Source organism: Equus asinus, chromosome 4 (genome assembly GCF_041296235.1).
Source record: "Equus asinus isolate D_3611 breed Donkey chromosome 4, EquAss-T2T_v2, whole genome shotgun sequence".
NCBI lineage: Eukaryota > Metazoa > Chordata > Mammalia > Perissodactyla > Equidae > Equus > Equus asinus.
The window spans coordinates 131,486,631-131,510,760 of record NC_091793.1 but is presented as its reverse complement, the minus strand read 5'-3'; the positions used below and the strand labels follow the sequence as shown (position 1 = coordinate 131,510,760).

Here is a 24,130-nt window from a genome sequence, read left to right as displayed (position 1 = left end):
AAATGTGTGTAAACTATTACAAATAGGAGATATGTGTGTTACTTACTGTGTTGTGCTATATGTATTTGCATGCTTGAAAGGCTACTGCATGCCTAAATTAAGTGAATTTTGTGTTAATATTGCAAATAATAAAAAAACATGTTCTTGGCAATTTGCCCCTTTATCTTACTAGATTATCATGGGTTTAATGTAGCTTAATTAATATGCTTATTATATATATACAAATATACTTAATTATATATATAGTATATAATATAATATATATATATATACACATACACACATATATACTCATATGCACACATATATACATGTGGCATATGTTGCTATAATAATATTTTTTACATACAATATGGTAGAACTTTGTGTGGTCATATCTTTCCTCATCCAACTATATAGAAATTTGTGAGTTCGATTTTAATGTCTTCCTCTAGTTCTCGCTACAGTGTCCTTCTAGAACGCATGTTTATTCCATCCTTGACATTTCTCTACTATATCTTCTATTCTTTTCTGTGTTTCTCCCATCTTTCACTTGCTCATTTTCACCTGACCTTTCTTGTGGCTTCTTCTAGCCTTTTAAATTTTCTTTATTATCAGTGGCCAACACTGCCCTTCCTCTCTTCAGCTCTATAAATATCTTAGCTAGACTAGAAATCCAGAAAGTTTCACTCATCCTTATATATTTCTCAGAAAAGTCTAATTTTGAGAATCTTTTCTGAAATTCAAACATTAAAGTAGGTATCACCTCACGGACGATTTTACTATTTTTAGTTGATACATAAAATAGATTAGAATGTTTCCCACTGATGGCTGGTAGAAAAAGTGGATATATCAATCCACTGAAAACAAAGGTAGCAAAGTACATAAATTAGACTTCCTGACTTTACAGCTTTCAGCTTTCCATGGTGACTTATACATCCATCCCTGTCATCACTGCCTTGGGCATCAAACTATAGGACTGAGAGGGAGTGAGGTCTGGAAAAACAGGTGGAACTTCAGAGGAATTGTGTGGTTTGCCTGCGTGTGCATGTACACGTATGCACATGGCTAAGTGGGGATTTGATTAGGTTCAAAGAAAATTATTATCTATGAATTCGATTGATTCCATTTTGGAATTGTTTGAATTTATGTTTTGCAATAAAATTGCTTGTGCTTGTTGAATTCAAATGTATCTAGGATGTCTTTGGCTACAATTGGTCAAATAAATATTTGATATAATGTGGTTCACACAAATTGGTCATGTATCAGCAAAATAAAATGCTATATAATATATTTGTTTTGCTGACAAGTGTATGAATAAACTTAAATTTAAGTAGTGTAATCACTTGCTTTGAGTCTTCATAATTGGCTAAGATGTAAAAAATTGAGCAGTATGAGTTCATCTGTTTAAGAGTTTAGCTCTTCATTGTACAGCTCATTCAAGTAAAGTGTGAAACTGTTCATCTGTGACATTTTCTTTTTCACTCAGGTAATTGGAAGTGCAATTTTTGCCTATACACAATATGAACGAATTAACTGGGTAAGGGATTGGCCTGGACAGACAGTTCTCTGTGTGTCCCAAACCTTTTGGACAATAGAAGTACAAACAGCTATTTCAGAGGGGCAAGAGGTAAGCTTTTATTACCCCCAGGTTTTTCAGCATTTTTTCAATAGTTATTATTGCCAGAATGCACTTATTCTAAAAAATAAAATAAAGACAATCCACTCAAAAAGTCAGGAGTAGTTGAGCCTCAATCTTCTCATTGAATACATTTTTGTGCTTTTAAAAAATAGAATGGAGAGCCATCCTGGTGGTGTAATGGTTAAGTTCACATGCCAATTTGGATCCCGGGGGCAGACCTACACAGTGCTTATCAAGCCAAGCTGTGGCAGGCGTCCCACATATAGAACAGAGGAAGATGGACACAGATGTTAGCTCAGGGTCAATCTCCCTCAAAAAAAAGAATGATTATAGGACTAAGAAACTTCCTAAACTCAGATAGGAGGAAAGAATATAATACAATTCTCTTTTATGCCTTGAGTAAAACTAGCCTATGAATCAAGACAAGGTATCAGTTGACTTATTTTGACTATTTTTATTTTTAATGTATTGACTTTGAATAAATAATTATTAATATTTTGAAGATGCTTAATTTTATATATTCTAATGTATTAGATATATGAATTTAATAATATTAGTAATTGGATTGCTATTGGAAGAACATTGCTAAATGGAAGAACATTCAATGCAACGTTCTTGTCCTTGAGGTAGGATTTCAAGCTGGTCAACTTTCAGTTGTCTGATAAACCAATTGGAATCTAGCAATTGTAAATCTTTTGTTTAAACCTATGAGTTTTTAGAGTATTTTTGACGTAGAGTTTGATATTATTATCTTTCAGGTACTGTTGAACAGTGGTGGGTGTTGGGGTTTGAGAGAGAGTCATATTCTCTGTAAGCAGGCAGATCCCACAGAGGAAGGAGCTGAGTGACACATGCTTAGTTTACTCCAACTTGCCAGTGGTCACTGATGTTTCCTCTGTGGGAAGGGATAAGGGCATAGGCCAGGTGGTCAGGGATTTTCAGGATAAAGTCTTTCTTCATGGAAACCAGAGCACTGGGGATGAGGGGTTCCCCAACCACAGTAAGCCCTTGGGGTTACTTCTGGCCTCTTGGCTGTCTGGCCCCAAGTGCATTTGTCTTTTTTCCTCAGTGGAGCCAGAGAATTGATCTCGTCTTTTCACTTTTAAGCTACCACCCACCAACCATCCCACGCAGAGGGATTCCTCCATCGCCACTGTGGGCTACTGGGGTACATGGAGCCTCCTGAATCTCCCTCCTTGCTTGCTGGCCCCCTAAAACCACCATACCAACTTTATCACTCACCACTGTGGGGAAGTAGTCTGGAGGGAACAAAGAAGCAAATGTGAGCAAATCAGACAATCTGTAGACATCTTCCAAATTCCTTCAGTTTAGATGTGGTGTTTATCAAACCTCTACCCTTCTGTCAAAACCATTTTCTTCTCTGCTCCTACTCCAAGCAAGCTGGGACAGGTGGGAGTTGAGGTGGAGCTAAAGTATAAATTACAGTCCTTTCATGCTGCCACTTCTCTCTCAAGTGTAATTTGAATCTCAAGGGATGCGCAATTTAGGTCACTCCACTTCAGTGTGTCCTCTGCTCAAAACTATCTGCCTATGATTCTTACCATACTGCATACAGACACAAATAGTTTTTTTGGTTTACAAGAGTATCCACTGATACTTAGATGGAGTTATTTATTTAGTATTCCTTTATTGGTCTATTCAGTTTTTTTCGAATCACATAATATGGTGCAGGTATGGAGGCATTCACAGAGAAAGCCAAAATGAGAACCCATCCTACAATAGCACCATGTTATACTGTCACACTCCCAGAGGACCCATGCACTTCAGGATCTGTGTTTCCATTTATTTGTTCAGTGAATGTTGATTGTGGAACTCCTCCATATGAAGCATTACAGGTGCTATAAAATGAATGAAAGAACCGCCACTGCCACAGAGCTCAGAATATTGCAAATATTGATGTGATTTTCAGTCAGTATGTCATTGTGTATGTAGAAGGATCTACGTATGATGAAAATATTTGATTACAGATAGGGTTTATTTTGGCTGAATATAATAGTGGTTACCTGCAGATTCATTAACTCACTGTACAGAATGTTTTACAAGGAATAAAATGTAACAAAAATACTATCAATATCATGATTTTTTTCAATCTAGCTAATCCGAATTCTTGTTGATTCATATAATGTAGTTCCTAAAGAACTCAGTTTCACAGTTTAAGCTAAATTTTAGTTCTAAATCTGTTTTTCTAGTATAGGAAAACACATTCTGCTAGTGTAAATACAAACAAATTCTTCTGGACATATAATTTGTACTGTCAGGTCCAAGCATTAAATTTTTATTTTATATCTTGTATTGAACTACAGAACCTGAGAACTGGTAAGACTCGCAGAGATCTTTACTTTTGCTGATAAGGAAACTAAGATGCACCTGCTGGCATAGCTTGTCTTCCTCGAGTCAAAACCATTCTTACTAACTTATATACTCAGTATTCTTAAATTCACTAATTGGCTCCAAGAAATTAAGCAGTTATGGTTATTTAAACATGCATGGGACAGAAGTTTATTTTTCACTGCTTAAGAAGCAAATTAATAGTTATTAATCTTGTAAATAATATAAAGGAAATAGTGTTCAAGCACCAAACCTTTGAAAAAATGACTTCCTTAAAAATTTTTTTAAAAAAGATAAAATATTTCAAGGAATAAGAAAAGTGCCCCTTAGAGAAACAGCTTGCAATCCTCAACACTATCCTTTAAACTTTTCCTCATTCTTGGACATCCGTACTTTTAGTTTCTTTGCTACCCTTACCTGGCCCTAAAGGAGTAGAATAAACCCATTGGTGCACAATGCTTATTAAACGTTATCAGGGAAGAAGGAGGCCGCGTCAACCTGCTGGGCATATGGACACTGCCCTTAAGCACAGCAGCTTTCATCGATTCTAATTTGATTTTCATAAACCCTCTTCTCGTTTCTACCTTACTAATTAGACTTACCCACCAGAAAAGAGACCCCGAAGCAAGCCTGGTCCTTAGAACTGGCATTAGCTCACCATCGACTAAAATGTTACATGTTTTGTTTATTAGGGTCGTTACATTTCAAGTGACACAGACCCCACTCAGAAAGCTTACACGAGAGTACTCGAAGGACTCATGGGATCCAAGGAGGAGCAGTCGGAATCAGGGTCTCATGGCTTCCTCGCTGCTGCAGTCTCTCTTTCATTGTCTGTCTTTCACCTCTGCTGATCTCAGGCAGGCTTTATTCTGCAGTGGAAATGGAGGCCTGCAGTAGCTTCAGACTGGCATGCTCAGAGTCTACCAAGCCTACTGAGCGGCACTCGTTTCTCTATCTGTATAGCAGCCCCGGGGAAGAACTATGATTGACTCTTGTTGGGTCTCACATCCCCTCCTTCATGTTGCCATAGAGATGGGGCAATATGATTGACAGCTCACCAGAACCACAGAGCATAGAAGAGTGGAAATAGGAGAGGAGAGGATGTTGGGTAGATACAAACCACGTATGTCCACTGTATCTGACCAGATTGCGCTTGTTCACCTAATACCTTTGTAGTAAGAAAAATTGATTATTTTTAAATTATGTTGTATGGAAAACTATGATAAGAATGAAGAGACTAGTCTGTATACATGCTAGCTCAAGATGGTTTTGGTCAAAAGGATTCTGATCACATTGAGTAATCATATCTTATTTTCTTTCAGGCTCTTGAGCAATACTTGGAAAAATGTAACAAACAAATTGATGATATTGTCACCTTGGTCCGTGGCAAACTGTCCAAGCAGAATCGCGTTACTCTGGGAGCCCTCGTGGTGCTGGATGTCCATGCTAGAGATGTCCTCGCATCACTTGTTAAAAAACAAGTTAATGATGACTCGGACTTCGAATGGTTAAGTCAGCTTAGGTACTATTGGCAAGTAAGTGATACCACTGAATGTTATTACACAGCAATTTCAGCTCATAGCGTTTTAATTTGTGCTGGCTTGCTCACATGGGAAATGATGTCAGTAATATAGGCTTTTTGCTGATGGCTGACTATACACAAACACGCTTTCTCCAGATTGAAGATTAAGGCAGCCAAAAACTATATCTATAGCATCTGTACAAAAATTATATCTATATCCAAATCCATATCCAAATGCATAGCTACATAGAGATACATACACATATATAGACACACAAATTATGAGTAATTATAAAAAACTACTCATTTGAAATGAATCATTATGCTTGCTGAATCTGCAAAATGTTGGAACTAGTCAGTTTAAAACTACGTTTTTAGATTCCTGATACATCTAAAGAATGTACAAATCAGACTACTTTAGTCTGCTTTAGTCATCAAAGTTGCCTTTTGTTGATCAATTCAAGAAACTAGAAACATGATCTGGAAGGAAGGTTTATCAGGGCCTCTGGGTGGGTGGTGTTGGCAGCTACTATCAAGAAGCCAGGAGGAGCAGGCACCGTTAGTACAGTGGGCGAGGCTGGGCCTGTTGAGAGTGTGAAGAGAGAGCTGGTGACTGGAGATATGGACTTGAAAGTTCTCATCAGATTCACTCTTGTGAAAGGCTTGGGCGGTATCTGGTGGGAGGAGGGGAGAAACAAGAACCAGAAGTCTGGAAACCTATATGAGAGGCGGTGTATGTGGTGATTAGGACCTCAGACTGTGCAATCATTGTTTTACATGCCAGATCCTCCCTTTACCAGATGTATAACTTGGACAAGTTACTTACTCTCTCTAAGCGTCAGTTTCCTTATCTGTAAATTGATGATAATTATATCCACTCTATACTGAAAACAAATTGAACAAATGATTGAAAATATAGGAGAATAATGAACTATCAGAAAGGGAAATTAAGAAAAAAGTCCCGTTGACAATTGCATCAAAAAGAATAGGGGGCTGGCCCGGTGGCCAAGTGGTTAAGTTCCCGTGCTCTGCTTCGGCAGCCAAGGGTTTTGCCGGTTCGGTTCCTGGGCGTGGACATGGCACTGCTCATCAAGCCATGCTGAGGCGGCATCCTGCATGCCACAGCTAGAAGGACCCACAACTGAAAATACACAACTATGTACCGGGGGGCTTTGGGGAGAAAAAGGAAAAATAAAATCTTTTAAAAAAAAAGAATAAAATACTCAGGAATAAATTTAACCAAGGAGATGAAAGACTTGTTCACTGAAAATTATAAGATATTGATGAAAGAAATTGAAGAAGACAAAAAAGAAAGCTATTCCATGGTGATGGATTGGAAGAATTAATACTGTTAAAATGTCCACACTACCCAAAGCAATCTACAGATTCAATAGAATCCCTATCAAAATGCCAATGGCATTTTCCACAAAAATAGAACAAACAATCCTAAAATTTGCGTGGAACCACAAAAGACCCCAAATAACCAAAGCAATCTTGAGATAGAAGAGCAAGGCTGGAGACATCACATTCCCTGATTTCAAACCATATTACAAAGCTATAGTAATTAGAACAGTATGATATTGGCATAAAAACAGACACATATATTAATAGAACAGCATAGAGATCCCAGAAATAAACCCACACATATGTGGCAAATTAATTTATGACAAAGGAGCTAGGAATATACAATGGAGAAAGGGCAGTCTCTTCAATAAACGGTGTTGGGAAAACTGGACAGCCACATGCAAAAGAATGAAACTGGACCATTGTCTTACACTATATGCAAAATTAAATCAAAATGGATTAAAGACTTTAAGACCTGCGACCGTAAGACTCCTAGAAGAAAACACGGGTGCTAAGCTCATTGACATTGGTCTTGGTGATGATTTTTTGCATTTGGTACCAAAGCAAAGGCAACAAAAGCAAAAATAAATAAGTGGGACTACATCAAAGTAAAAAGCTTCTACACAGCAAAGGAAACCATCAACAAAATGAAAGGCAACCTACTGAATGGGAGAAAACATTTGCAGATCATATATCTAATAAGGGGTTAATATCCAAAATATATAAAGAACTCATACATCTCCATAGCAAAAAAACAAACAATCTGAGTTAAAAATGGGCGGAGGATTTGAATAGACATTTTCCCAAAGAAGTCATACAGATGGCAAACAGGTACATGAAAAGATATTCAACATCACTAACTGTCAGGGAAATGCAAATCAAAACTACAATGAGATATCACCTCACACCCATCAGAGTGGCTATTTTCAAAAAAATAAGAGATAACAAACGCTGGTGAGGATGTGGAGCAAAGGGAATGCTTGTGCACTGTTCATGGGAGTGTAAATTGGTGCAGCCACTGTGGGAAACAGTACAGAGCTTCCTCAAAAAATAGACCTACCATATGATCCAGTAATTCCACTTCTGAGTATTTATCCAAAGAAAACAAAAACACTAACTTGAAAAGAGATATGTACCCACATGTTCATTGCAGCATTATTTACAATAGCCAATATATGGAAACAACTTAAATGTTCATCAATAGACTAATGAATAAAGAAGATGTGGTATACATACACACACACACACACACACACACACACACACACACAATGGAATATTAGAAAAATATCAAAAAAGAAATCTTGATATATTTGCAAAAACATGGATGGGCCTTGAGGGCATTTTGCTAAGTGAAATAAGTCAGACAGAGGAAGATAAATACTGTGTGATCTCACTTATATGTGGAATCTAAAACAAAACAAAAGCAAGATTATAGATACAGAAAACAGTTTGGTGATTGCCAGTGGCTGGTGGTGGGGTGTGGGTGGGAGAAATGAATGAAAGGAGTCAAAAGGCACAAGCTTCCAGTTATAAAATAAATAAGTCATGGGATGTAATGTACAGCATGGCAACTACAGTTAATAAAACTGTATTGCATTTTTGAAAGTTGCTAAAGGAGTAGATCTTAAAAGTTCTTATCACAAGAAAGAAAAATTCTGTAGCTATCTATGGTGATTGATGTTAACTAGACTTATTGTGGTAATCATTCTGCACTATACACAAATATCGAATCATTATGTTGTACACCTTAAACTAATATAATGTATGTCAATTATGCCTTAATAAAAAATTAAATTAAAAGTATTAGCAAGTAAAAGAAAAAAAGAAAATATAAGAGAGAAAAGAAGCAAATATTTTCCAAAGATAGCATATGGGGAAAATGGAAGACAGTGACTTGAATTACTTATCCAAGGAAATTAGATATTGAATTCTTCTACTGAATTAAATGATGTCTGAAAAGTGAATTTTAAAGATATTGTTTACAGCGTGGCTATTATTTATTAAAGAGCTTGAGATTTCACATTATTTAAAAATTTATTGTTTAAGCTAACTTCATTTTATCTGATTTATCCTAGGAAAATCATTTAGAAACAAAGATGATCAATGCTGGTTTACGATATGGATATGAATATCTGGGTAATTCCCCTAGGCTGGTCATTACTCCCCTCACTGACAGATGTTACAGGTAAACTCATTAATTTAAGGATCTATTGGAAATAACTTTAACTCACCCCTAGCCCACTAATTTCTTTAAAAGTACTGAATTATCTCCCACAGGTAAATGTGTCCTATGTTATTGTTTCCTCTACCTTTATTTCTCCTCTCAATTTGGCCTTCAGTTTCTTTCTCTGCTGGCTTCTTGTACTCAACTCTAGAGCTCTAAGTATTATCAGATAATCCTGGTTTTTTTTTTCCAAACTCTGAAATAGGTGTTCCGATTATTATTATTATTATTTCTCCCCAAAGCCCCAGTAGATAGTTGTGTATCCTAGTTGTAAGTCATTCTGGTTCTTCTGTGTGGGACGCTGCCGCAGGATGGCTTGATGAGCAGTCTGTAGGTCTGTGCCCGGGATCCGAACCAGCGAACCCCAGGCCACTAAAGTGAAGCATGCAAACTTAACCACTTGGCCACAGGCGGCTCCTGCTGTTGTTTTTTACATTGTTCATTTCTCCTTTCTTCTTAAAACTTTCTGACTTTTCCTTTTAGATCATTTGAGGCATCCTGTTCCTTTCCCTGAAAGAGAATTTTCTAGAATTCTGTTGTCATGTGGTGTTTTGTCTCACGCTTCATGGTTTCCTGAATGTTCACATCCACTCTCAGGCTTTAACAGCCTACATCCTGAAGCCCCCCAGATCTGTACCTGCAGCCAAGGACGCTCCTGTAAGCTCTCACCACACGCGTGCCTGCCGGATAGCTCCATTAGATATGTCATAGGTGTTTGCATTTATATTTTTGTAATCGACTTTCTGCATAATAAAAGGGCTTTAACTACTTTAACTCCAAGTTCTCATCTCCCATATTCCAAATTATTGTCAAATACTAACTTAAAGTTTGTGTTTTCATTTTCTTCCAAAAAATTTAGGCATTTTAACTAGTTGGTTGACTAAACCAGTCTCAGGATGCAAGCAGAAAGCAATTTTATTCTTTCTTATCACTGTTCTTTGAAACTTGCTCTATCAAATATTTTTCCCCGTTCCTGGATGAAATTTAGGGTAGATTCTCTAGTCTTTCTGGTTACTCTAAGATACTAATGAATAGTGTTATTTTTGTCAGATATTGAGAGTCCATATAAGTCTAATATCAAAGTTAATATCTTTCATCGAGTTTGAAACTTCCCTTCTCCCCAGCTCGAGCCTGACTCCCGCTCAGGGCCTGCATTTGGGAAGGTAAATGTGGTCAGCCCTGTGTCATTTTTATCCCAGTCCTTTGCATCCATCTCTCAGTGGCTTATTTTTGGTTCCTCTAGTGTTGGGGGTCGATGGAGGAGGGAAGAAGGAAAGGGAGAGGTAGGTTTGTATGTGACGGGTGTCCTTCGGGACAACTATCTCTTGGCTGCTTAGAGCCCTCAGTGATGGCACAAGCACAGATGTGCCAGATCTCCCAGGGGATGCTTATGTGGGTTCTTGGATCCCCCAGTCACTGGATTCTCCTACCTGTGGAAAATGCCTTCTCTGGCTGGCTTTTGGTGACTTTGGCCTCAGCCTCTGTCTGAGATCCATCACACACAGACCTCTCTTGTTGGGGTCTTCTCTGATTCTAGGTGGGCCTCCTTTGCAGGGTCCCTGCAAAGAGTCGTTCAGCATGACTCAAATCTGGCTCCCTCCCAGTGGGATCTGGATCTGGTCAGATGATACACACGCCTTTGTTTTGCCAGCAGTTAACAGTACATCTCTCTTACTGTCCTTGTTTTCTCCCACTCTGCCATCAGGGGAAGCTGCAGGCATTCTCTTGACTTTAAGTATTTTAAGTTGTGACTCAGCTCCCAGTTCCTGTGTTCCACAAACTCCAGGGGCCAATGTGCCAAGCTTTCTGAGTAGTTCTCTAAAGCCCCCTTACTTAGCTTGAGAGAGGGACAATGCTGCTCTCTCTCTTCCTCCGTACAGAGGGAGGAGAGATACACAACACAGTAATAGCTCTTCGCAATGAAATCCTCGCTCCTGGACTCCCATGCAGTCTTCCTAGGCAATCTATATGCCCTGATGCTAGATGACCAATCTCACTATCTATAAGATAAATGATCTGGCATATATTGCTCTCAGCTTGGAGTGTAGTCAAAATTTGAAGGCAGAAGGAACCTCTATTTGTATACTGTAACATATTTTTACAGCTAATATTTATATAGGTTTTCCAAAAGTTTTATCATTGTCTTTACTCACTCTTGCTTCTTCCTTAGCCTTATTTCTTTTTTAATTTTTCTCCTTACTAGGCAACATCCTTAGTAATTGTTTCAGTGAGGTTCTGCAAGTAGTGAGATATATCAGTCTTTGTCTAAAAATGCCTCTCTTCTTTTTGATCTTCACTCAATTATTAAATGAAATTTTAGCTAGGTATAGAACTGTAGATGAACAGAAATTTTCCCTCAGCTCTCCAAAGATATTCTGCTGGCATTTGTTGCTACTGTTATTCTAATTATTATTCATTTGAAGGTAATTTTCTCTACTGCAGTTTCTAAGATTTTCTCTTTATTGTTGATGTCCACTGTAATGTTACTAAATGTGGGTGAGTTTTTATTTATCTTATTTGGGAATTTTTCAATTCATGTCTTTCTTCAGTTCTGGCAAATTCTCAGCATTGCCTTTTAAATTTTGCCTTTTCCCCATTCTCTTCCTTCTTTCTTCTATGTCTTTTAACTTCTCTTATACTTGATCTCTGTATCTCCCTGAGTGGTTTCCTCATATTTATCTTCTAGTGCATAATTCTGTCTCTTTATGTTTCCTGTGATGTTTAATCTGTTCACTGAGTTTTTAAAAGTTCAATGATTATATTTTTCATTGCCAGATCTCAGGTTGCCAGAGTTCTGTTTGTTTGACTTTTTTTTCCTCATGATTTTCTGATGTCTGTTGCTTTTTTAAAAAAAATCTCATTGAACAAACCAATAGGATGCCAGAGAAGGCAGAGTGCCATGTATGTATTAACCCCCCCAGACCTTTGTCCATCTGCCTTTGCCACTGCGAGTCTGACTCCTAACTCTGATCTCTCTTGCTCCAGTTTTAACTGAGCTCATTTTAGTAAAGGTGGTTTCTCCGCACAGTCTTACATGTTCTCAGCTCTGGAGGTATCCATGTGGAATGGTTTCACATTTACCTCTGAGGAGGTCTCTAGGGTTTTCTCTGGTCCAGAAAAAAGTTTTCATGGTAATTTCTCAGTCTGGGTTCGTGTGCCCCTGGGTAGTGGACGTTTAGACTCCACTCCTCTGAATGATGTAGGCTTTTCATTGGGCCCTGCATGAAGGGTAAGCTTCTTGTCTCTTCCATAGTTGACTCTTGTCTGTCTTGAGTCAGTTGCTGGAGTAACTTTAGTTTCCGTTTAGAAACAAGGCAGCCTTTGAAGGCTTCTAGGTTTATATAGGTAAATCCATTCCAGCTCCTCACCTTGCTCCGTTCTAAGTTCTAAGTTATTTTCTGTTTCTCTGTGGCCATAAATACACTCATGTTTATATGCAGATCCAAAACAATATGCACCTCTACACTGTAGCGCCTAATTACTTTACCAGCTTTCCATCTCCTCTTCATTGGTGATTTGCTTTTCATTTTTTCAAAAATGCCATCTATTTCAAAAGTTATTTGTTTTCTTTTCTGTAGCATGTCCATATGCTTGCAGTAGGGGATTGGGTGGTTCAGGATCAGCTGAATTCTCCATGGTGACCAGAAGTCAGCATTGAGTTTCAAAAGTGAATTTGTTCTGATTTTGTCATATATATAGCTTTATAGAAGTAAAATATCGGAACAGACAAAGTAATGCACAGTCAAAAATGTTCAGAGGTTAGTGGGAAGAAATTATTGAAGAGAAAGTGGAAAATTTGGCTCTCAGGTTAAACTTTTCCTCTTTTCAGAATGTATATGAAAAAAATCACATTATTGTATGAAGATTGTTTTTTTCTCATGTTTCAGAACCCTGTTTGGAGCCCTTCACCTGCACCTTGGAGGAGCCCCTGAGGGGCCAGCGGGCACTGGAAAGACTGAAACTACCAAAGATTTAGCAAAAGCTGTAGCCAAACAATGTGTTGTTTTCAACTGCTCAGATGGGTTGGATTACCTGGCTTTAGGAAAATTCTTTAAGGTTTGAATTGACTCCTCATTTCTTTGCAATATGATAACTGCTCAGAGAGGAAGGTTATGATGAAACATAATTTAATGCAAGTAAAAGACACTGTATTTTAAGTAAAGTTAAAATTAATGTACTGTCTCAGTAATTCTCAAGAGAAGCAGGGTTGCATCAAAAGCTTGTTTGAGAGCGAGCTCTGCCTCCCCCTCCGTTCCTGCTGTGATGGGCCCGGATCACTGACGAGAGGGAGTCATGTCCCTGCAGTGCACTGTGGCAGCTAAAAGTTTGAGAACCGCGACATCGTGTAAAGGTTGTGGGACTCTCAGCCTTCTTTAACCTGTACATCTTGTGATTAACAAGCCATGATTCAGTAATTTACTTTTATAGACACATTCTAGTTAAACTTTTTTGGTGAACTTGAAGCCCTTGTTTTGTTTTTCTTTTATTCTGAGTCAAATTCCCACTTTTATGAGTTTGTAAGATGGCAAAAGGAGGAATTAAAGATGTGAAGTCTGTTTATAAACCTGCGGACAGCTGGTCATTTTAGCACTTTGTTGCTACAGCCTGTTATTCCTTAAAATGTGAGGTGGTACGCTTGCACAAAAACTTATCCATTTGGGATTATGGGTTCTATTTATTTGTTTGTTTTATTTCTATTTTTCTGTAATTTTCAAAGTAAATTTTAAAGATTTTGTAATCCTGGCTTTTCCAAAACTTCTCCAGAAGAAGTTAACATTTTGAAAAATAACCAAACTAACAAAAAAGAGCATACCAATCCTGCCTCATCCAGTGAACCGTTTCCGGCTTAACTGTGGCCTGGTAATTTTATAACAGATTTAGGATATAAAAAAAGTCTACATTTGTGATGCTGGAACAAGTAGAATGAGTCAAAAAAAGAAAGTAAAAATTATCATAAATAAAAGTCAAGAAAGCATTTGAATGACCAACTGCTATTTTAATCATGTTCTTAATGATTATTGGTGTAATGATTATTTAAGGAAGAAATAGCAAATCTAAAAGATCCAAGAGTAGTTTGAATAGGTATTATATTCCTAAATGTTTAAAGAAAAGTCTGGTATGTATTACTCAATTTTGGAATCTATATAATGATATTCCTAATTCTTTCATATAGATGCATACACTTATAGTATTAAATTTGCTTATTGATGTGTTTATTGATTATATAGACACTCTGTGTTAGGACTATGCTGAATAATGGGGTACAAAAGAAAAAGACATGGGTCTTACTGTAAAGAACCTCACAGTCCGTGTAACTGAATATGTGACTTCATAAGCATTCTGTTCTCTGTGATTTCTAATCCTTTTATTATATGAGGTATTAGAGATCCAGGTCATAGATAGAGTCTTCTCTAAATAATAAAAATATACTGTTCTTTGACTTGCATGGAGTTGTTGTTTAACGCAGTGTGGTTTGGTAGATGGAGCTGTGTGCAAGTCCGAGGTCAGCCACCATTAGCTGTGTGGCTTTGTACCAATCACTGAACATCTTGTATGACATAGCTTTAGTTTCCTTGCACAAAAGATGTGCACAAAGAGCCGTGCATCACGCCTGGCACACACCAGGCACTCAGTGAAACACACATATGTACATATGCTATCTGTAGAATATGCATTCAATAAATATTTGTTGAATTAATTTTTTAAAAAAGTAAATTTGGACTGAGCTATTCCAGCCTGCTTTTCTAGCTCTTCCTTATGAGCAAATGGCACATATTTGTGAGGTAGCTGTGAGTTAGGATTGCAGACTAGGGCTTCAAACTATGTTTATTGGCTACTAAGGTGCTTAGATTACAAAGTAGTCTCACCGGCAACAGGAGTCATCTTATTTAGAAGATTATTACAATCCCTTCTATGGAGTCCATATGGAAAAAGCAAATAAAACTAACTTGTAATTAAAAAGTAAGAAAAGCTTTGAAATTACAGGTATACATCTAAATGCCAAAAATATACTGAAAGTAAAAAAGATATGTATCAATTGGAAAATTTTCCAATTGATGAAACTCTTTGTTCGTGCAGAATAGTGAATTCGTAATAAAAAAAATAAGCCATCTTTAAAGATAAAGGTGAATAAGCAATATCCTTGATAGGATATTAAATCCTTGAAAAGATGAGGTGAAAATGCAACATCTCAATGCAACGTTGTCAGATAAAATTGAAAAATTTCATTACTCTTTTCTCCCAGGGACTGTTATCTTGTGGTGCCTGGGCATGCTTTGATGAGTTTAACAGAATTGATTTGGAAGTACTGTCTGTGGTCGCTCAACAAATTCTTACTATCCAAAGAGGTAATGGACTGGTTTGCCTTTGCTTTATGTCAAAACAGTGGAAATCCGGCAGGTAATGAATGGCACAAGTCACATTTATATGTGGAATTGCTGAGTCGTTTCATTCTTGATTACCCACAGGTATTAATGCAGGTTCTGATATGTTAGTGTTTGAAGGAACGGAACTAAAACTTGACCCCACGTGCGCTGTCTTTATTACCATGAACCCTGGATATGCTGGGCGGTCAGAACTGCCGGATAATCTGAAGGTACAGAGGGGCAATTATCTAGTTCCTTTCTGTAATTTACAAAGTCAATATGTAAAAAGAAAGCACAAGCCACCCTTGAATTTTATGCAAAATATTTGCTTTCAGATGTTATATTTTAGAGAACTGTTTTAGAAAATATTTTTTAAAGCTTTGAATACCTCTAAAAAGTAAACATATGGGGCCAGCCCGGTGGCACAGTGGTTAAGTTCGCATGTTCTGCTTTGGCGGCCCGGGGTTCGCTGGTTTGGATCCTGGGTGTGGACCTATGCACTGCTTGTCAAGCCATGCTGTGGCAGGCGTCCCACATGTAAAGTAGAGGAAGATGGGCATGGATGTGAGCTCAGGGCCAGTCTTCCTCAGCAAAATAGAGGAGTATTGGAGGCAGATGTTAGCTCAGGGCTAATCTTCCTCAAAACAAAACAAAAATAAGTAAATATATGAACTGGATGCAACTTCCAAAACTTATTTATAAAAAATACTAGTTATTACAGAAAATTAGAAAAATAGGAAATACTGAGAAAGGTACTTATTCTACTGCTTACTGTGTTGTATCCTTCAATTTTAAATGCCTTTTAAAATGCCAGTTTTAAATGCTGATATCAGACAATTACGTATACTGAGTGATTTTTTCAAGTTAATATTATAACATGAGCATTTTCCTGTGTTTATAAATATTATTCAAACTGTAAATAAATTTACTGAGCTGTGTCTTACTGTTGGACATTTAGGTTGCTTTTAGTTTTCTTTCATTATAGAAAATATTACAGGGCCTGGCCCCATGGCTGAGTGGTTAAAGTTCTGCGTGCTCCACTTCAGCAGCCCAGGTTTGTGGGTTCAGAGCCCAGGCGGGGACCTACTCCACTTGCCACCCATGCTGTAGCGGCATCTCACATAGAAAAAAATAGAGGAAAATTGGCACAGATGTTAGCTCAGGGCTAATCTTCCTCAAGCAAAAAAAGAGGAGGATTGGCAACAGCTGTTAGCTCAGGGCAAATCTTCCTCAGGAAAAAAAAATTACAATGGGCAATTTATACTTAAGTCTTTTCTCTGTTTTAAAATATTTCCTTAGGTAGAGTCATAGGACCAAGACCTGAGTTGCTAAATTGCCTTCTGGCAGAGGTTGAAACAATTTACATCCCACATCAATTCTTAATTTACATTAATACCCAGCACTGATATTTTTTAGTAAAAAGAACAAAATACTTTGCTAATTGAATAGATTAGAATCTTCACTTAAAACAGAAAGAAGTTCTTTGATTATTGGTGAAAGCTGACGTTTTCCCCATATCTTTGTTGGGCATTTTCCATGCTTTTCCTGTGGATTATGTATCTATGGCCAGCACCTAGAGTACAGGGTGAAGAATAGCGCAGTGGGAGTTGTGCATCCAAAACCAAGTCTTCTGGCTTTAAGTCCTACTTTCCTTCCACTGTTCACATTTGGTTCAACTAATTGCTGCCAAGTATTTTTGTATTTCCGTTCCATGCACTTTTATATGTCAATGAGTTGTTTTAGTCCTTTGCCTTGGTGGAGGAAGGTATGATTAAAAAATAAAAACTGGTAAATCCTCTTTTATCTGAGAAGCATTTTGCGACTTTTCATTGTGATTTCTGTTTAGAATTGCTTTTTTATTCACTCATGTTTTTCTTTCATTCAGTAGGATCAATGTGAATACATAAGTGTTTGTCAAGAGAAAAATCTGTGAGTAGCTAGTCCTAAAAAGCTGGGACCGTTGGATTGAGTCTGTTAATGCCCTGTGCAGACTTTTCCACGGTTTTGTTTACTGTGCGTGTTGCACCAGTGTCAAAATATTCACCTTGTGGTTCTTGGGGAAATGTATTTTCCTTCTCCTTTAGGCCAAAAGCTGCTCTCAAACTTTGGTAGCTTTTTGTTGTTGTTCCTCCTATTGTGCAGTCTTTTTGGTTAGAGCTGCTACAGAACATCTGTTTGCAAGTATATATGGAAATACCTAACAATTTTGGAAAAATGTCTTAGTCTGAAATGAAAGAGATATGTATTCTCAAATAGAAAAAAAAGACTGCTGAGGCCCAGGAGTGTTGTTACCAGTTTTCAGAGTCCACCTTGAGGCTTCCCTCTTCTTCGCCCAGCGATTATGCCAGTCACCAAAACCAGGAATCCTGTGTCACAAAAGTCTCGTAATGCCTGCTGCTCCTGTCCAGTCCCGCTGCCGTGCCTCGCTTCCTGCCCTCTTCAGTCTTCTCTTGCATGTCTTATTGCAACAGCTCTCTTTATTTATTTATTTATTTAATTTTAAAATTTTTTTTTTATTGAGTTATTGATAGGTTACAATCTTGTGAAATTTCAATTGTACATTAATGTTTGTCGGTCATGTTGTAGGGGCACCACTTCACCCTTTGTGCCCACCCCCCACCCACCTTTCCCCTGGTATCCACTAAACTGTTCTTAGTCCATAATTTTAAATTCCTCATATGAGTGGAGTCATACACAGATTATCCTTCTCTTGCTGGCTTATTTCACTTAACATAATTCTCTCAAGGTCCATCCATGTTATTGCAAATGGAATGATTTTATTCTGTTTTGCAGCTGAGTAGTATTCCATTGTATATATGTACCACATCTTCTTTATCCATTCCTCTGTTGATGGGCACTTAGGTTGCTTCCACGTCTTGGCTATTGTAAACAGTGCTGCAATAAACACTGGGGTGCACAGGACTTTTGGGATTGCTGACTTCAGGCTCTTTGGATAAATACCCAGTAGTGGGATGGCTGGATCGTATGGTAGTTCTATTTTTAGTTTTTTGAGGAATCTCCATACTGTTTTCCATAGTGGCTGCACCAGTTTGCATTCCCACCAGCAGTGTATGAGGGTTCCTTTTTCTCCGCAACCTCTCCAACATTTGTTGCTGTTAGTTTTAGATATTTTTGTCATTCTAATGGGTGTAAGGTGATATCTTAGTGTACTTTTGATTTGCATTTCCCTGATGATCAGCGATGATGAGCATCTTTTCATGTGCCTATTGGCCATCAGTATATCTTCTTTGGAGAAATGTCTGTTCATGTCTCCAGCCCATTTTTTGATTGGGTTGTTTGATGTTTTGTTGTTGAGTTGCGAGAGTTCTTTATATATTATGGATATTAAGCCTTTGTCAGATATATGACTTGCAAATATTTTTTCCCAGTTAGTGGGTTGTTTTTTTTTTCAATCCTGCTTTCATTTGCCTTGAAGAAGCTCTTTAATCTGATGAAGTCCCATTTGTTTATTCTTTCTATTGTTTCCCTTCTCTGAGAAGGCATGGTGTCCGAAAAGATCCTTTTAATACTGACGTCAAAGAGTGTACTGCCTACATTTTCTTCCAGAAGGCTTATGGTTTCAGGTCTCACCTTTAGGTCTTTAATCCATTTTGAGTTTATTTTGGTGAATGGTGAAAAAGAATGGTGAATTTTCATTCTTTTACATGTGGCTTTCCAGTTTTCCCAGCACCATTTGTTGAAGAGACTTTCTTTTCTCCATTGTATGCCCTCAGCTCCTTTGTCAAAGATAAGCTGTCCATAGATGTGTGGTTTTATTTCTGGGCTTTCAATTCTGTTCCATTGATCTGTGCACCTGTTTTTGTACCAGTACCATGCTGTTTTGATTACTGTAGCTTTGTAGTATGTTTTGAAGTCAGGGATTGTGATGCCTCCCATTTTGTTCTTTTTTCTCAGGATTGCTTTAGAAATTCGGGGTCTTTTGTTGCCCCATATGAATTTTAGGATTCTTTGTTCTAATTCTGTAAAGAATGTCATTGGGATTCTGATTGGGATGGCGTTGAATCTGTAGATTGCTTTAGGTAGAATGGACATTTTAACTATGTTTATTCTTCCAATCCATGTGCATGGAATGTCTTTCCATCTCCTTATGTCGTCATCCAATTCTCTCAGAAAGGCCTTGTAATTTTCATTATATAGGTCCTTCACTTCCTTAGTTAAGTTTACCCCAAGGTATTTTATTCTTTTTGTTGCGATTGTGAATGGTATTGTGTTCTTGAGTTCTTTTTCTGTTCATTACTGGAGTATAGCAATGCTACTGATCTATGCAAATTGATTTTATACCCTGCAACTTTGCTGTAGTTGTTGATTACTTCTAACAATTTTCCAATGGATTCTTTGGGGTTTTCTATATATAAGATCATGTCGTCCGCAAACAGCGAGAGTTTCACTTCTTCCCTCCCTATTTGGATTCCTTTTATTCCTTTTTCTTGCCTGATTGCTCTGGCCAGGACCTCCAGTACTATGTTAAATAAGAGTGGTGATAGAGGGCATCCTTGTCTCGTTCCTGTTTTCAGGGGGATGGGGTTCAGTTTTTGCCCATTGAATATGATGTTGGCTATGGGTTTGTTGTATATGGCCTTTATTATGTTGAGGTAGTTTCCTTCTATGCCCATTTTGTTCAGAGTTTTTATCATAAATGGCTGTTGGATCTTGTCAAATGCCTTCTCTGCATCTATTGAGATGATCATGTAGTTTTTATTCCTCAGTTTGTTGATGTGGTGTATCACGTTGATTGATTTGCAGATGTTGAACCATCCCTGTGTCCCCGGTATGAATCCCACCTGATCCTGATGTATGATTCTTTTGATGAATTGCTGAATTCTGGTTGCCAAAATTTTGTTTAGAATTTTTGCATCTATGTTCATCAGTGATATTGGCCTGTAGTTCTCTTTTTTCATGGTGTCCTTGTCAGGTTTTGGTATCAGTGTGATGTTGGCCTCATAGAATGTGTTAGGAAGTGTTCCATCTTCCCTAATTTTTTGGAATAGCTTGAAAAGGGTAGGTATTAAATCCTCTCTGAAAGTTTGGTAGAATTCCCCAGGAAAGCCATCTGGTCCTGGGGTTTTATTCTTTGGGATGTTGTTGATTGCTGTTTCAATCTCTTTCCTTGTGATTGGTCTGTTCAAATTGTCTGCCTCTTCTTGAGTGAGCTTTGGGAGATTGTAGGAGTCCAAGAATTTATCCATTTCCTCTAGGTTATCCATTCTGTTGGCATATAGTTTTTTGTAGTATTCTCTTATAATCTGTTGTATTTCTGCAGAGTCTGTTGTTATTTCTCCTCGCTCATTTCTGATTTTGTTTATTTGAGCTTTCTCCCTTTTTTTCTTTGTAGGTCTGGCTAGTGGTTTGTCAATTTTATTTATCTTCTCAAAAAACCAGCTCTTTGTCTCATTGATCCTTTCTACTGCCTTTTTCATTTCAATAGTATTTATTTCTGCTCTGATTTTTATTATTTCTCTCCTTCTGCTGACTTTGGGCTTCATTTGTTCTTTTTTCTCTAGTTCAGTTAGGTGTGCTTTAAGGTTGCTTATTTGGGATTTTTCTTGTTTGTTAAGATGTGCCTGTATTGCGATGAATTTTCCTCTTAATACAGCTTTTGCTGTATCCCATATGAGTTGGTATGCCATGCTATCATTTTCATTTGTTTCCAGGTATTTTTTTATTTCTTCAATGATCCATTGCTTGTTCAGTAGTGTGTTGTTTAGTCTCCACATCTTTGTGCCTTTCTCAGCTTTTTTCTTGTAATTAATTTCTAGCCTTATAGCACTATGATCTGAGAAGATGCTTGTTATTATTTCAATTTTTTTAAATTTGTAGAGGCTTGCCTTGTTTCCCAACATATGGTCTATCCTAGAGAATGTTCCATGTGCACTTGAGAAGAATGTGTATTCAGCTCTTTCAGGGTGAAGTGATCTATATATGACTATTAAGTCCAATTGTTTTAGTTTTTCATTCAGCTCCACTATTTCCTTGTTGATTTTCTGTCTGGATGATCTGTCCATTGATGTGAGTGGGGTGTTGAGGTCCCCTACTATTATTGTATTGTTTTTAACATCTTCCTTTAGGTCTGTTAATAGTTGCTTTATGAATCTTGGTGCTCCTGTGTTGGGTGCATAGATATTTATAAGCATTATTTCTTCTTGATGAAGTGTCCCTTTGATCATTATATATTGTCCCTCTGTGTCTCTCTTTACCTGTCTTATTTTGAAATCCACTTGGTCTGATATGAGAATTGCAACACCTGCCTTTTTTTCCTTGCTATTTGCTTGAAGTATTGTCCTCCACCCCTTCACCCTGAGTCTGTGTTTGTCCTTGGGGCTGAGGTGTGTTTCCTGGAGGCAACAAATTGTTGGATCGTGTTCTTTAATCCATTTTGCCACTCTGTGTCTTTTTATTGGAGAGTTCAATCCATTCACATTGAGAGTGATTATTGATGCCTGTGGACTTAATGCTATCAATCTGTTGCTCATTATCTTGTTTTCCTGTGTTTCTTTTCCTGTGTGCTTTAGACTACCCATTTAATACTGCAATTTCTTATGCTGGGTTACTTAGATTTTTCCTTATTTATGATTTGTGACTCTGTTCTGTACTTTATTTTAGTGTCTACCTTGAAGTTTGTATTTAGAATCTCGTGTATAATATAGTCTATTCTCTGGTGGTCTCTTACCTACTTGACCAATACTGATTTAGACCCTTTGCTCTTCCCCTCCTAAATAATTATTTTCATTTTTTATTCCAACTCGTCTTATTCATTTGTAGTTAGAGTGCTAAGATCGTCCTTGTTTTGGTAGTTTCCCTACCTTTACCCTAATGCTATAATTGAATATTTGCTATCCTGTTCTGGTTCTATCCATCGGTCTCCCTGGTCTGTGGATTGTGTCCCCTTTCTCCCTTTTTTCTTTTTTCAAGTATGAGAGCCTTCTTGAGGATTTCTTGTAATGGAGGGCTTTTAGTTACAAATTCCCTTAACTTTTGTTTGTCTGTAAAAGATTTAATTTCTCCCTCATATCTGAAGGAAATTCTTGCTGGATAGAGTATTCTTTGCTGAAGGTTTTTATCCTTTAAAGCTTTGAATATATCACTTCATTCTCTCCTAGCTTGTAGGGTTGCTGTAGAGAAATCCGCTGACAGTCTGATAGGGGCTCCTTTATAGGTTATTCTCTTTTTTTCCCTTACTTCCCTGAGTATTCTCTCCTTATCGTTCCTATTTGCCAACTTTACTGTTATGTGCCTTGCGGTGGGTCTTTTTACATTGACAAATCTAGGAGATCTAAGACCCTCCTCTACACACATTTCTCTGTTGATCCCTAGATTTTGGAAGTTCTCTTCAATAATTTTGTTAAGCACACTTTCTGCTCCATTTTCCTTTTCCATATTCTCGGAAATTCCTATGATCCTTATGTTCTTACTCCTCACTGAATCCATTATCTCTCGGAGATTTTCCTCATTTTTTTTAACTCTTAGTTCTCTTTCTTCCTCTGTCTGGCGCCATTCAGCCTGTCTGTCCTCGATTATGCTAATTTACTCCTCTATGTTGTTTACACGGGCATTCAGGGAATCGGTATTCTGTTTTATCTGGTCCATTGTGTTTTTCATCTCAAGTATTTCTGTTTGATTCTTCTTTATGATTTCAATCTCTTTTGTGAAGTAACTCCAGAACTCGGCTTGTTTCTCTATCTTTCTCTCTACCTCATTGAGTTTTTTTATTATAGCTGCTCTGAATTCATTATCACTTAGTTTACCTAATTCCAAGTCCTCAGGACTTAATTCTGTGTTTTTATTGTTTTCCTTCTGGTCTGGGGCTTTTATAAATTGCTGGATGGTAGAGGAGTGTTTATTTCTCATGGTGGTAGAATTCAGTTGCAGTTACAGCCTGTCGCCACTAGATGGGGGGTCAAGAGCGGCATGTTAGCTCTCCGCCTTGGGGCAAGATGGCTGCGCCCACTGGCTTCGCTGGGGGGGAGGGGCTGTTACTCACACGTGCTGGTCTGGGTTCAGATCAGTTCTGTTCTCTGGTCTCCCAAGGCCCTTGATTTATGGGGTCCCTGCGGACGGAAGCTTTCCCCCCGTCAGCGGGTCTCCACTGAACCAGGGCAGGAGTCCTGGATGATCCCCCGGTCATGCGGCCCCTCCCCCGCTCCTTCCCAACCCACGCAGCAGCCATCGCAGACTCTAGGGGAGGGAGCGATGTTCTCTCCTACCGTTCCAGCGCCTCTGAAGGTGTAAAGCAAGGTTATGATCTCTGCCTTCTTGGTATTGTAGGTCTCTAACGAGCTGGCATTATTTTTGTTCTCTGAAATTCAGTTCTTCCAATCTTTTGTTATATTTTGAAGGGGTGAGAATCCTGGGTCAGCTCACCCTGCCATTTTGCTCCGCCCCCTCCTGCAACAGCTCTCTTACAGCTGACTCTTTCCATCCTGCTCATGCCCGTGGGTTCTCGGGACTCCTTTGTTAGGTCTCTCCACCTGAACTCCTGACACTTGGGTGATGGATTCTGTTCCTCCCGTTGTCACTCCCTCCTCTCTGCCTGAGTCTCTGGTGGCTGACTCCACAGAGACTTCACTGTTGGAGAGCTCTCACTTTGCCAGGGGCTATTTTGGGTAGGTCTTAAAATGACTGTCTTGGCTCTCTCTTTTCCTCATCATGTACATCTCTTGCATCCTTTGTCCCAGCAAGCTCTG

General features: G+C 38.1%; 1 protein-coding gene across 2 annotated transcripts in view; it reads left to right on the top strand.

Annotated features, from left to right (window-relative positions):
• DNAH7 (dynein axonemal heavy chain 7) overlaps positions 1–24,130 on the top strand; it is a 236,331-nt gene that overhangs the window by 81,332 nt on the left and 130,869 nt on the right. For both annotated transcript variants that reach the window (XM_014835173.3, XM_070508274.1), the window contains 6 exons: positions 1,469–1,609; positions 5,293–5,505; positions 8,915–9,024; positions 12,951–13,119; positions 15,308–15,410; positions 15,531–15,658. In XM_014835173.3, the coding sequence (XP_014690659.3) occupies positions 1,469–1,609; positions 5,293–5,505; positions 8,915–9,024; positions 12,951–13,119; positions 15,308–15,410; positions 15,531–15,658 (864 nt within the window). The remainder of the gene's footprint in view (positions 1–1,468; positions 1,610–5,292; positions 5,506–8,914; positions 9,025–12,950; positions 13,120–15,307; positions 15,411–15,530; positions 15,659–24,130) is intronic.